This window comes from Camelus ferus, chromosome 17, assembly GCF_009834535.1.
Source record: "Camelus ferus isolate YT-003-E chromosome 17, BCGSAC_Cfer_1.0, whole genome shotgun sequence".
NCBI classification, from domain to species: Eukaryota; Metazoa; Chordata; class Mammalia; order Artiodactyla; family Camelidae; genus Camelus; species Camelus ferus.
Window position 1 is genome coordinate 15,484,950 of NC_045712.1, and position 13,538 is coordinate 15,498,487.

Sequence of the window (13,538 nt, forward strand, 5' to 3'; positions counted from 1 at the left end):
TTGAAAGGAAGAAAAGGGTATCCCGAGGATCCAAAATGCAACGGGAATGACTTGGCTTTGTTAGAATTAGAAAACCAATTTAAAAAATTAAAATAAAAGTAAATTAAAAAAAAAAGAAAGAAAACCAATTAAAAGTCAAAAGTTCCTTTCTGTGACTCTAAGTAGCTTCTTCTCTCCTCTTCTCTTCCCTCTCTTCCCCTCCCCCACCCCTTCCTCCCGCCCTCTCTCTGTCTCTACCTCCCTCTTTCTATCTCTCCACCTTTTCCTCTCTCTCTGTCCGGTGCCTACTCTGCTTCCACCTGATCCAGTACGAACAGTATGGCCACCACCCAGGAGTCTGTATGACCTTGCTGTTTCATTTCCACCACTGACTGCGATCTCTGTATCTCTCAGTTCAGCTGCTTGAGACATCAAAATCCAGTTGATTGCTGGCCACTTAGTAGAATTAGCTGGTTGAGTTTGAGTCAGGTGCTCATACGTTAGACATCTTATTTTTTTTTGCCACCCAGAGTTGGCAAACCATCTCATGTTCCATGGGATTCAGGTGGAGTTCTACCCTGAGCCACAGGGATGGAAGAAATAACTCATGCCTGAACAATCCAGCATGAGATATCATTGGCCACGGAAATTGGTCCAGAGTATGTACATAAGCCACACTTGGGTGAGGATTCTGAGATAAAAGATGCCCCATCTTCTGTGAGCACTTCTAAACGAGCATATCTTCCTTTAGATAGCATGATGTCACGTGAGATACAGATCTTTAGCAACCTTTTTGTGACATTATTGGAAACTAGACTGAGCATGGAGCGACCCCAGGGGAACCCAAACCATTATAGTGATATTATCTGACTCCTGATTCCAGCCTTGCCTGAAGCTGCTTCTACCCCAGGACATTTTCAAACCCATACATGCCTTTCATTGCTTAAGACAGTTCAAGCTGAATTTTTATGACACTTGCAAAAAACCAAAAAACAAAAAAAAGGGTCAAACAGACTTGGCTTGCCCCTCACCAGCTTAATTATGGAGCTGGGCTGGGGAAGGCAAGTTCATGTCTCAGGTGGGAAGTGGTTCTTTGGGAAGGCGATCAATCCAAAGTACATTCAAGGCACCTAGACAACTTAGAGTTATCAAGAGACATGTTGCCATTGCAACTTAATTCATGAGAAAGGAAAAAAAAATAGAGATCAGTTCTGATACTGAATTGCTTTATCTTCTTTTCTAAGGAATTTTAATCACGTTTTTAATCACTTCATTAATTTTTTTCAATTTTTCTTGAAAACAGTTAACTCTTCTTCTTTAGAAATAGCCACAGGCCATGTTTGAAACATCTCAAATGAGCTCCTTTTGAATTATTCATGTGAGAAAATCTCTGTAGATATCCCGAAATAGGGTGTCTTTCTCTCTTTCCACAACTTAAAAACAACTGGATGCATTTTGCTAAAAAGAAAAACTGTTTGAACTGAAAACAGATTTGAAAAGTATCATTCCATTTTTCTCTCCACAGATCAGATTTGCTGAAGAAAACTGAGGAACAAAATAGAAGCTCTAATAAAACATTTGATTCTTTTCTTATTATATGTCTATGTGTGTGTTTCTTACCTGTTAGGGATTATAAATATAACTGGAAGGCAGGCAGCTGTCTGCACACCTAGGCTGAACATTTTTCTAGCATGCTGTCTGGGCAAATTTCACTAGTGGTCAATGTCATCACCACTCTGGGCTGCGAGACAAAAACCATCTCTGTCAATCAGGTCTCTGTTTACTCCTCTGCTCATCCCTTCCTTTCTTTCTTTCTTTTTTTTTTTTTTTTTTCCACAAGGAACGCAAATTTCCCAAGTTTGTATCCAAAGAAATGGAAAACATGTACATTGAGGAGCTGAAGTCGTCCGTCAACCTGCTCATGGCCAATCTGGAGAGCATGCCGGTGTCCAAAGGTGGCGAGTTCAAGCTGCAGAAACTCAAACGCAGCCACAACGCTTCCATCATCGACATGGGTGAGGAGAGCGAGAACCAGCTCTCCAAGTCGGACGTCGTGCTGTCCTTCTCCTTGGAGGTAAAAAGCCCTCAACCACTTGAAAGTTTCCTGACATAGCAGGCACGACACGGGTGATTAGATGCATCACAGTTTGGTTTCCGCCTTGCACCCCAGGAGCAGTTATTGAAATAGCAGCTTGCTAAGGGTAGGTCAGCTAATCGGCAAGTCGTCTTCCATCTCCGGGAGCCCATCCTTTTCCAAAAGAACCACCTGCTAAATTTAGTGTTGGATTACTTTCCCCATCTTAAAGCAGTGAGTGAGGGTTTCATAAATACCTTGTGCAATTTAGAAAGTTTAAAATTTTGGCAGCCCGCGTTACAGTTAGGAAAAAAGTCACTGTAGCATCTCTTCACAGTGAGTTACCAGTTATCTCCCATTATGTCTCCCATTGCTGACCCATAGAGAGCCCCTTGTTGCAGTGGAGCTGTATTTTAGTTTGTCTCATCACCCCAAGAAAGAGTGCATTTGTGCCAGAATTGTGGCCGAATGCTCAACGTGTCAGTGTTTCTCTGTAACTTTTACTCACATGTTAGTTTTTCACACAAATAATCTAACAAGTGGCTCTTGTCTAGCAATACCAGAATTACTGAAAACTGGTTCACTATGCCGATTCCTGTCACCACCCACAACTGTTGACCCAAATCTCTAGAGGATGAGGATATAAAATGGTGCAGCCAGTTTAGAAAATAGTTTGGTGGTTCCTCAAAACATTAAACATAAAATTACCATGTGTTCCAACAACTCCATACACATGGACTTGCTTGCAAATGTTGATAGCAGCGTTATTCACGACAGCCCCAAATGGGAACAATCTGAATGGCTGTCAACTGGTAAATGAGTAGACAAAATGTGGTACGTCTAAATTACAGGATGCTTTTCACCAATTAAACGGAACAAGCCACTGATGCATGCTTAGATCTAGATGGACCTCAAAAACATTATACTAAGTAAAAGAAGCCAGACACAAGAGGCCACATATTGTGTGATTCCATTGATATGAAATGTCCAGAAAAGGCAAATATCCAGAATCAGAAAACAGGTTAGTGTTGCCTGGGACAGGAAGTAGAAATGGACGTGAAGGATCTTCACTAGGGGGAGATAAAAATGTCCTAAAACTGATTTATCATGATGGTTGCACAACTTAGTAAATTCAACCACTGTACTGTACCCTTGAATTGGGTTAATTATGCATGTAAAATATGCCTCAATAAAATTATCAGGGGAAAAAAAATCTCTCGGTGGAGTATGGCCCTGGGACAGGCATTTTAATAGGCTATCCAGGTACTTCTCATGCATCCACAGTTTTAGAATCGTTCATAACTCAGGGAAGCCCAAATCCCCAGAAGGATTCTATGATAACCCAAGATTCGGAGAAACCAAAGAATAGATCGAATTTTCTATAGATTTAATTATAATTTGTAAAGACTAAATTAATATCCTAGAGCATCATTAAGGCTTGCTGTGAATTAACTGAAGGTAATTTGTTTGACTCACTCAGTTTGGATTGAGAGAGTCACATTGCAGTGTTTTCAACGTGTATTTTGCAGTCAGAAGAGACGGTATTCAATTAACTACAGAGCACTTGGTGTGTGAAAAAATCATCAGTGTAATTTCACAGAAACTGCCTTTCTTTTTTTTTTAATACTGCCACCTGAGGTGCTGAACACTTTCTTAGGTGTCTTTGAATTTGATTATTGCCAATTAAAGGTGGCAATTTATTCCCTACTGCCTCTTGTCTTCCTACTGAAAGGGGGGAAAACATGGTTTGTTGATTTTCATGAAGCGGTTAAACCTGTAATTTTCTAATTCTTTATCAGTACTCAATATTATATAGCTGATTATCTGAAATATGGATGTGGGCGAGTCCTCAACTGTACGGCCATGTGTGCATGATTCACACAGGCTGTAACTTGTAAGTACAAGTACAGAATGAAATGCCCTAGGGTTCCCCCAAAACTTTTTAATTAGAACCTCAATTGTGCATCACACTAAGACAGCACCAAGTGTTGAGCGTCTATTTGTGAATGTGTTTGGGAGAGACACAGTGATGGGGGTAAAAGAAGAGAGAGGACCGTCATTCCATCAGGGCACGTTGGGTTTGAATTTGCAGGTTGGTACAAGACATATTTTATATAATTAGAGAAATTGCATGACTGGAAGGGACAGCAGACAGCAGTTAACTGCAGCAAAAGGACTGAGGTCCAGGATTACGAGTGGCATGGCCTCCGGTAGGAGAAGTGTGCTGATGAAAACCAATAGGTATTTGCAGAATTCTTTGCCATTATTCACTCCCGTGAATCCTCGCCACCATTTTTCGAGGCATTTGCAGAGGTGGAAACAGAGCCTTGGTGGTTGAGGACCTTGCAAATGATTATTCAGCTGGTGAAGGTGGAAATTAGGGATCTGAACTGAGATCTTTTCAATTCCAAACATTGTATTATTTCTCCTCTGCCTCCTATTTCTTTTCATTTGGTGATTCTTTCCACCCAGTGGAAACATTTCCGGTTCCATACATCGTCTCATTTGATCTTCCCCCAACAGCCAAGGAGAAAGAGAGAGAGAACACATATGATTACCCCCACTCTACAGATGAGGAAACTGAGGCTCCAGAGATTTGAAAGAAAAGCAGAGTGGCTTCAAGATCAAGATTTGCCCAACATCACATAAGCAGTACAGTGGTTCTCAGAGGGTGGCTCCTGGATCAGCAGCATCAATGTCCCTGTCACCAGGGAAACGGTTAGCAATGAAAAGTCTAGGTTCCACCCCAGGCCTGTTTATCAGCAATTCTGGGGGGTGAAGGGCCAGCAGTGTCTGGTTTAACCAGCCCTCCACGTAATTCTGATCCACATCAAGTCTGAGAACCCTGGGGCCGTTAAGCTGCAAAACTGACTTGTGAATTCTGGTACTTCCTTGAATCAAGGCTATTAAAGAGGTGTACACTTTTTGCACACCCTCCTCCTTCTCCTTGTGTAATGCCATTGCCTCTTTTGGAGTACAGTTCAGTGATTTCTTTAATACACCTTGTTCTTTATAAATCTCTGATGTAAGTCATTTGTTTCAGATTTTTAAACCAGTGTTTCTGTCTCCTTCTCCCCTCCTCTCCCCTCCCGTCCTCTCCTCTTTTTTCTCTCTGATGAGTGATAGGGAATACCCTTGAATCTGAAAATAGCAGGTGATTGAGTGGAGTTCAAGGGTAGTGGTGGGAAATGCCAGGAATTGTAAATGATATATCTTGGTCCATCAAAACACCAGGCTTTTCCCTCAGCCTAGACAGAGAGTATGCAACTGTAGGCATTTTTTTTGTTTTGTTTTGACCCAACAATGTTGGCCTGCACAGAGTTGATGGATTTTATTACTCCCTTTAAAAATCATTGCCAAAATTTCAAAATCAGGTTTCTGACTTTGATTCAGATTTCCATTTTCTGGTGGGAAAAATTGGAGTATTTGGGAACTCTGGACTGGGGTAAAACAAGGCAACAGTGGGCTGCAACTGAGCAGCAACTGCTTCCTTTAAATGGAGCAAGCCCCTGCAGTTTGCCACAGTCCCCACTACTCCCTATTGTGTCTCTGACTCTAACGCAGAATGGTATTTTCCCTTTATCTTGGCACTTGTGTTATCGGTTTGTTTATTATAAAGAGAAAAGTGAATTCCTTGGCCTGTGTCTCCATCAAACTCTGAATTAAAAGCTAGACTGTATATTTTTTAAATAAGAGAGTCTAGTTCTTTGTGGAAACTGAAAAATAATCTTATGTGTTTAACCCTGAAAACAATAGCCCATTTCACATAACCTGTCTGGCCTCTGTAAGCATCTGAATGAGTAAACCTTGTGTTTCCATCTGGGAGGCAATAAGCTACACCATGAAGAATTGTATCTTCTTGCTGGACTTGTCCCAGCGTGGATGGCAGAAACCTGATAGAAGCTATCAGATACCTGTTTGGGGTTTTTTGGTAACTTCTCAGGCATCCCTTTTCCTTGGGGTGATGCTGCCCACGCATGGGCTTTGGCAGTAACCTCCACTGTGGATGATTCTGTTTCCAGGTGGTGATCATGGAAGTCCAAGGCCTCAAATCATTAGCTCCAAACCGCATCGTATATTGCACAATGGAGGTGGAAGGAGGAGAGAAACTACAGACTGACCAGGCCGAGGCGTCTAAACCAACGTAAGTGACGTTTCTCCACAGTGCGTCTTCCAAAACGTTCTTCTCATTGGCACCATTTTGGCCAACTCCAAGTTAAAGGTTTGGTTTCCCCAGAAGGTTATACAGGACATACACTTTGTTTATTTTCCAAACAAAATGACCTGACTTGTATTTTCATCAGTGGCTGTAATAAGGATTCCAGTCCTTTCAGAGTGGAGAACAGGAGAAAATTTAAGAAACGATCTCCTTGCTGGGGGCTGAGAGATTTTAGTCACAACCTGCATCCTTCAGCATGATGTGCAAGAGAGTTTGATATAAATTTGTTGTATTATATTTACTAAATAATATTTGGTTTATCTATAAGCAGTATTTTTTTCAAAATCTTTCTCTGTGCCGCAGTTATGAATATGTCAGCAAAGCAGTGTGTTGCATTAGGTGCAACACGTTAATTTGTTAGGTCAACACGTATTTGTCAAATGCTCACTGTATAGGGCACTACTGCACTGCGGAAAGGAAAATAGTCACTCTAGTAGCCCTACAGGGCTTACGGTTGAATGGGGGATCAGAAAAATAATCACACAAATATGCAGTTACAAATAGTTATCAATGCTGAGAAGGAAAGAGTGCTTTGAGAGGAGACAGGAGGGAGACCTGAGCCAGTGTGCGGAGACAAGTCAGAGTAGGCCTTCTTGAGGAGCTAGAAGACATTTGGGCTAATAGTATAACAGTTAAGCAAAGAGGTTGGGAGTAGAAAGAACATTCCAGGCAGAGTCAGCTTGTGCAAATGTCCTGTGGTCAGCAGAAGCCACTGCGGCAAGGAGGCATTGAAAGAAGGCCAGTGGGGCTGGAGTCCAGAGAACAAGATGTGCTATGAGCTGCCGGTGAGGCAGGGCAGGGGCCACACCATGAAGGGCCTTGCTAGACTGTGGAGAGGAAAGGATGGGCATACATGATTAGACGTGTGTTTTGAGATTTCTCTGGCTGTGGTAGAGAGGGCCAGAGTCAATGCAGGGGACCAGTTAGGATTCTATTGCAGTGGTTCCCAAGAGTGATGGTGGTTAATTTATTTGGGTCAGTAGACTCTCGGGGCTCAAATATTCTTGAGAGATGACTGCTCTCTCCCCTCCCTACCCTCCGCCTCTCTCCTTCTCTTTGCTATCTCGATTAAACCAGCCCAGGCTAATGAGCATCTTTTTTTTATTGTTGTTAATTCAGAAGAAAGGCGTAAAAAGGTAACCCCCAACCGCTCACTGCCTCTCCTCCCTCAGAGCATTATGAGCTGTTTGGCAGAACGTGAATAACTTACCAGGATGTTCAGACAAAATAGTTCAAAGACAGAACGGAATGTTTCCCTGACTAGAGAAAGTCTGAGGCCATTGTAGGCCTTCAAGTGGTTCTTTGTGTGAATAGTCTAAGGCCTCGGATGCTCAGATCTGGGTGGAATTAATGAGTGTGTGCAGGAGGAAATGGAGACCAACGCAAGCTCTCGCACACCCTCCTTCCTCCCTTTTTTTTAAACTTCGTTTCAAACGGAAAATGAATGCAGTTTCTTTTATTCTTTTTTTTACCATCATTGATAAAAATCCCCATTTCCACGCCCCCAACTGTCACCATGGCCCGATCGTAATCAACGCTATTATGTTATGTTGCATTATTTATATGTGCTTTTAAAAAAACGTGTCATGGAAGGGGAAGAAAAATCTCTTTGGTGTTTACGCCAACCTTTTAAGTTATTAAGCCCAATATGGTATTATACGTTACAGAAGGAAGGAGAAAGCTCTGATTATTCAAACAGGCTGCTGTTGCGTATGGGCTATTTTAACTCAACATGTAATTCATATCAGTTTATTGGGTTTAAAGGTTTCAGTTGCCAGGGTAAATGATGAGCCAATTTTCATATGCTTATGAATGTTTAAAACCGAGTTTCAGATGACAGATAAATATGGAACACTTTGATCTACCTCCTAGAAATACTCATATTTCACACGTACATTTCCTCATATCCATACGTGTGCATTACTAGTATGTCCGTAAGAATAAACATCTCACGCTCTGAAGCATTTTGCCTTTCTAGCCAGAAGTGTAATTTTTTTATTCCTCTCCAGTCAGTGAGCAGGCATGACCAAAACCCCAGAGAGGGTTAGAATGCAACTATCATAAGTAGCATCAAGCCAGATCAGTCAGTAGCGGCTTCCTGGAGTGCTGTGTTGAGAAGGATTCTGAAGCCAAACCTGTATTCAAAGGAAAGTAGTGCATGGTTGACTTGGAAGGGGTCCAAGTGCCTTATATTTGCCATTTCTATTGTATCTCGTGGAGATACACCCAGAGTTTGAAATCTGCCAAAGTTCATGCATCTTCCTTTATCTTCCCTTTATCCTTATTTATAAATTCTCCTTAGAACCTCTGTTCATCTGCCTTCCAAAGCCACGATTCTTTTCCCACTTCTCTTCCTTGGCTTTTTCTTTGTCATAGTTCACTGGCGGTAGTTCTCCTCTGCCTCCGGTTTTGTCGGGTAGGATGAATGAGCCTGTCTGTGCAGGTGCATTTTCTTTCTCCCTCTCGCGTTTGGACTTACTCAGAATCCTCCCCATCGTTTCTCTTCTTTGAAGCTTGCCTTTCTTCTCCTCCTTCCTGCCTCTACGCAGTTTCTCACATTACTAATCTCTGGCTGTCATCTCTGCTGCTCGATTTTGATTATCCCCAGAAGTACCCTTGTGGGGTCATCGTTCATCCGTCCTAATAACTCCACTTCATCATCTTGCAGGTTTTGCCCTTTTCCTGTCTTATTCATCTTCTGAATCTTGTCTTCGACTCTTCCCACAGCGAGCTGATGTCCATCCTTCATTCACACGTTGTAAAACCAAGATTCTGTTCAAGCCTGTTTTATTTACTCTAAAGTCTATTGCTGCTACCAAAGATTTCAGCCAGTGACTGGAACTCGAACATCTTATCCAATCACGTGTCTGCAAGGAATCTGGCTTTTGTTTTGTTTTGTTTTCAGTTACAAATGCAGGGGTACATGACATAATCTAGTTTGTCCAAGGGTGTTTTTCGGATCGCTAATGTGTAGAACACTCCAGGAAAAGCAAGGGCAGGGAGGGTGGTATCACCGCCAAGCAAAGCTGGGAAATGCAAGTCATCACACTTCCTTCTAAGTCATTCATGGTGTACATTGGCATTTAAAGACTTTGAAGACTCATCATAGAACGGAAATCTTTTGAGCTTTGTTTTTTATAAGTTTCCCACACTTTGTTTTTTTTTTTTTCAGCTGACACCTATTAGCATCCATTGGAAATGCTGGTCTGTATCATCCAGACCTAACAATGGAGGGTCCACACTCTCCCTCACCTCCTTTCTCAAGGCCACCTCTTCCCTTACAACCTTACAACCAGGGCCCTGCCCCAAAATGATCATTTTGAATTAGGTGCATAATATAAGACGGCTGTGTTTATGAGTTTAAATATATTTTGTGGTTGGAAAAAATGGTGTGTGTGTGTATGTGTGTAGCCCCCCCCCCTGACCTTCTTTTTATCAGTCTATGCTTCATGTGGGTTATTTTCAAGCAGATGATATATTATCTCAATTCCATTGTCTTCTTCTTCTGTGTAACGTAGAAAGCCAGAATATAGGATCACAATTTTTCAAGAAATATATTTACTTTAAAAAATATCACCTCCATTTGCAATTTACCATTTCTGCTTTTGGTGGGAAGCCAATGAGGGAGCTGAGGCAGAGCAGGAGTAATTGAAGTCCTGGTTTTGGACAAGCGATCTCAGGAAGGCATGGGGATGGAGAAGGGAAATACTCTGTGGATTCAAGAACCCAGATATGTTTGTCCACCTTCTACAAAGTGGAGCAGAAGGAATTGTCTGGCCACAAGGCGGTGTTTTCCGAAGGGTGACTCTCTCACCTCTGCTGATAACAGGGATGATGTTAAGTTTTAGCAAGACATGGCACTGAGTGACATCAAATCATGTGAGAAGGCTGTTACTCCTCTTCCGTGTAGTTTTCAGTTCTTCTGATCAAGCCAAGGAGAATGTTTGGATTGGTTCTGTTGAATCTTTTTTTTTTTTTTTAACATTTTTTATTGATTTATAATCATTTTACAATGTTGTGTCAAATTCCAGTGTAGAGCACAATTTTTCAGTTATACATGAACATATATATATTCATTGTCACATTCCTTTCTCTGTGAGCTACCATAAGATCTTGTCTATATCTGATAAATCTTGAACACCTCCCCCCGCCTCACATTCAGAGCCTTCTGCAGGCAAGAGCCTCCAATTAGAATTTCATAGCGTTGTTTAGATCTCATTTAACCAAAAACGTTTTCTGTGTACTGGGTCCTGGAATGGCTTCATTGGAAGCGGAATGTCTTTCCTGAACGGCTCCTTTTAAATGTAGATGTAAGGGAATGATACGGAAGGCAGGCATGTACATGCTCTTAACAAGTGTATGTGAAATGTTCTCCTTATGGCTGACTCGTGCTGGGATTATGGCCAAAAATAATGTACATCAAGCCTTGGCCTCATGGACCGTACGTTCTAGAAGGACACAAACAACAAACCAATAAATATGTAAGATAATAACAGACTGTATTGTGTGTCACCTTCCATTCATGGCTGGTGGCGCCATGTCTTTGTCTTTGGCAGCAGTGACGTAAGTTTTCCTTTGGAAAGAACTACATTAACATTTAGAAAGTGAATTAATTTAAATAAAATATATTAAGTAAATAATAGCGCAGGTGGTGCCTAAATATGAGAAAAAAGAATAATGGTAACAGTATCTCGTGTTGGTATGTGGAAATGGCAAAGACTGCGGTAATGATATGGAAATTAACTTGGGGGAAATGATGTAAGGAAAGCTGACATATTCCCTGCATAGAACATACACTCCCAAGGGACCATCCTTCTCGGTGGATCTGTGCAGTGCCTGTGAAAGCCTGTCCCGGGGGTTAAATACTAGAGAAATTTCAATAATTTTGCTGAAAAGAAAGGCAGTTTGAGCAAGCAGCCCAATACCCTGCTAGCTTATCTGAAATCATATTCTTCTGAATTGAAACCAAGGCTGCCACTTCGTATTCGATTATTTAACAATTTTATTACTCCCTAGCAAACCAGGGGCTTCGTGATATATGGCTTTCATTATTGTCAGGAATTTAAAAATACAATCAAGCTGTTTCCAGACACTCTCCGAGGGAACAAGAAAATGAAATATCCTAACTGGTAAATCTGGCTATGGCCCTGGCCTTTTTTTAATGGCAACTTCTCTGATAAGACCATATTAAAAAAAAAAAAAAAAGAACAAAACACAATGACTTTCTATATTTTCTTCTAGGAAATACGTTATTTGTCCTGATGGCCAGGCTTATTATGCCCAAAGTATTCATAGAAATACAGCTCCATTAAATGGCCTCCACTCTGAGTCAGTTACAAAGTCAGCCCTCCAATTTCTTGCTTTGTGTATCATCTTCTTAACGGTACTTCCTTCCTCAATTTAGCTAAAAATATTTCCTCTGTACTGGGCCTTGGAATGGTTTATAAGGAAACAGAATGCGTTTCCTGACAGGCTGCTTTGAACTTTTGGTATGAGGTTATGATACGAAGGGTAGGCACGTACATGCCTTCAACAGGTAAGGTGTGCGTGAGGTGCCCGACTTGTGTCCAACTGGGGCCGGGGCTACAGCCAGGAATAACAGATCAAGCCTTGGCCACATGTGGCGTACATTCTAGGAGAGGACACGGGCAGTAGACAAATGAACAAACACAGTAATAATAGAATGGAGTTTGGTTCTGTAAGAAATGAACAGGCTGCTGTGGTGAAAAGTAACCGGGATGTAGGGTACCCCCAGGGGCCAAGGAAGTGGGCCCGCTCAGAGCAGGTGATGTGTGAGTTGATACCTTAAGGATGAAGAGGAACCAGCCATTAGAAAAGGCAGGAAAAGTGTTCCCAGCATAGGGAACAGCAAGTGCAAAGGCTCTGGGGTAGAAAGGGGCTTGATGTGTTCTCAGACCGAAAAGAGAGCAGTGGAACTAGAGATGAGTCAGTCAGTGCTCCAGGAAAAGTCCAAAGTGCAAGGCAGGACCAGACAGCTTGGCCTTCTGGGCCACGTGAAGGGTTTGAACTTCATTCTAAGACCAGGGAGGAACCGTTGGAAGACTTTAAGCCAGGGAGGGTATGATGGGATTTCCACCTTGAAACCTGAAGCATCTTGAAGGACCGGAGTAGACTTGAAACAACAGGTGTATTGGTCAGCAAATAACGGAGCACGTACTGTTTGCCAGGCACTGGTGTCAAGGCAGGGGATAATACCCTTGACGCTGTAGGGCCCAGAGGAAAGCCGGCTGGAAAAATCCAAGCGCCTGGGCACAGAGGGATAAATTCTTCAGGAGCCACTGTAGCTTTTGACAACCGCAAAGCCACCACGTGGGAAAAGCAGCGAAGCCTCCTGAGAATCAGCTTCTTTCTTGTCTCCCTTTCTTGAAACTCCAGCTCAAGGTCAGAGTCCATAAGGCATTTATGTAATACTGAATGGGAGTTTGGATACCATTTCTCTCATTTTTTTTTCCTTTCTGAGAAAAAGGCTTAGCTTCTTTCAGAGTTAATTAAATCATAGACGGTACAGGCCAAGGCTGACCCAGAAATTCAATTTTGCTAGACTCCCTGAAGATGGATGGGTTGGGAGGAAGCAAAATTATAATCACAGTTTGGGATGCTCAGAGACCAGAATGCTTGGTCCAAAAGCCGCAGATTTTGTGGGAAAACTGGTCTGTGTTTGCTTATGAGCTGGAGGGTGAAAGTAAGCTGGCTGGTAGACAGGAGAGTATATGGTAGAAAGGAGCAGGATGCCAGAGAATAAGTTTTGGAGAAGATGCTCTGAGTGCTGCATCCGACTCCATCCTAAATTAGCCACCCTCTCTTACGTAGGTCACCAATCTTTTCAGCTTCACCACATCCTGATAAGTGGTACCCCAGACTCCTTCTCCCTCAACAGTTCTATAGTCTTTATCATCCAGCTGATCCAGATGTGGCAGAACTTAACACAGAATTTTCAGGAACTGCAAGTCACGTCGAGTTGGTGGAATTTCTAGAGTTGGTAAGCATTCCAGAATTGGGTGATGGAGTCGTGAGTAGAGTTTGGCAGTTAGACAGTGATGCTCCATCTAAACGTGAGACGTCCATGAAAGTTCTGATTTTACAAGTAGCCCAACATTGAATGGATATGAAACAAGGATGTATTTTTAATACCCTTTAAGGACTGCGTGACAGTAGGTCGATGTCCCTTCTAGTTCAGCTCCGTGAGTACCTTGTCTGAGCTTACTTGCCGGTTATATCTGATGCTGATGCTATCTGAGAAGCGGA

At 42.2% G+C, this 13,538-nt stretch overlaps 1 protein-coding gene across 12 annotated transcripts in view; it reads left to right on the plus strand.

The window, feature by feature from the left end:
- The window catches only part of CADPS (calcium dependent secretion activator), a 416,509-nt gene that overhangs the window by 185,948 nt on the left and 217,023 nt on the right, over positions 1–13,538 (plus strand). For all 12 annotated transcript variants that reach the window (XM_032458143.1, XM_032458141.1, XM_032458140.1 and 9 more), the window contains exons 5-6: positions 1,820–2,053; positions 6,076–6,197. In XM_032458143.1, the coding sequence (XP_032314034.1) occupies positions 1,820–2,053; positions 6,076–6,197 (356 nt within the window). The remainder of the gene's footprint in view (positions 1–1,819; positions 2,054–6,075; positions 6,198–13,538) is intronic.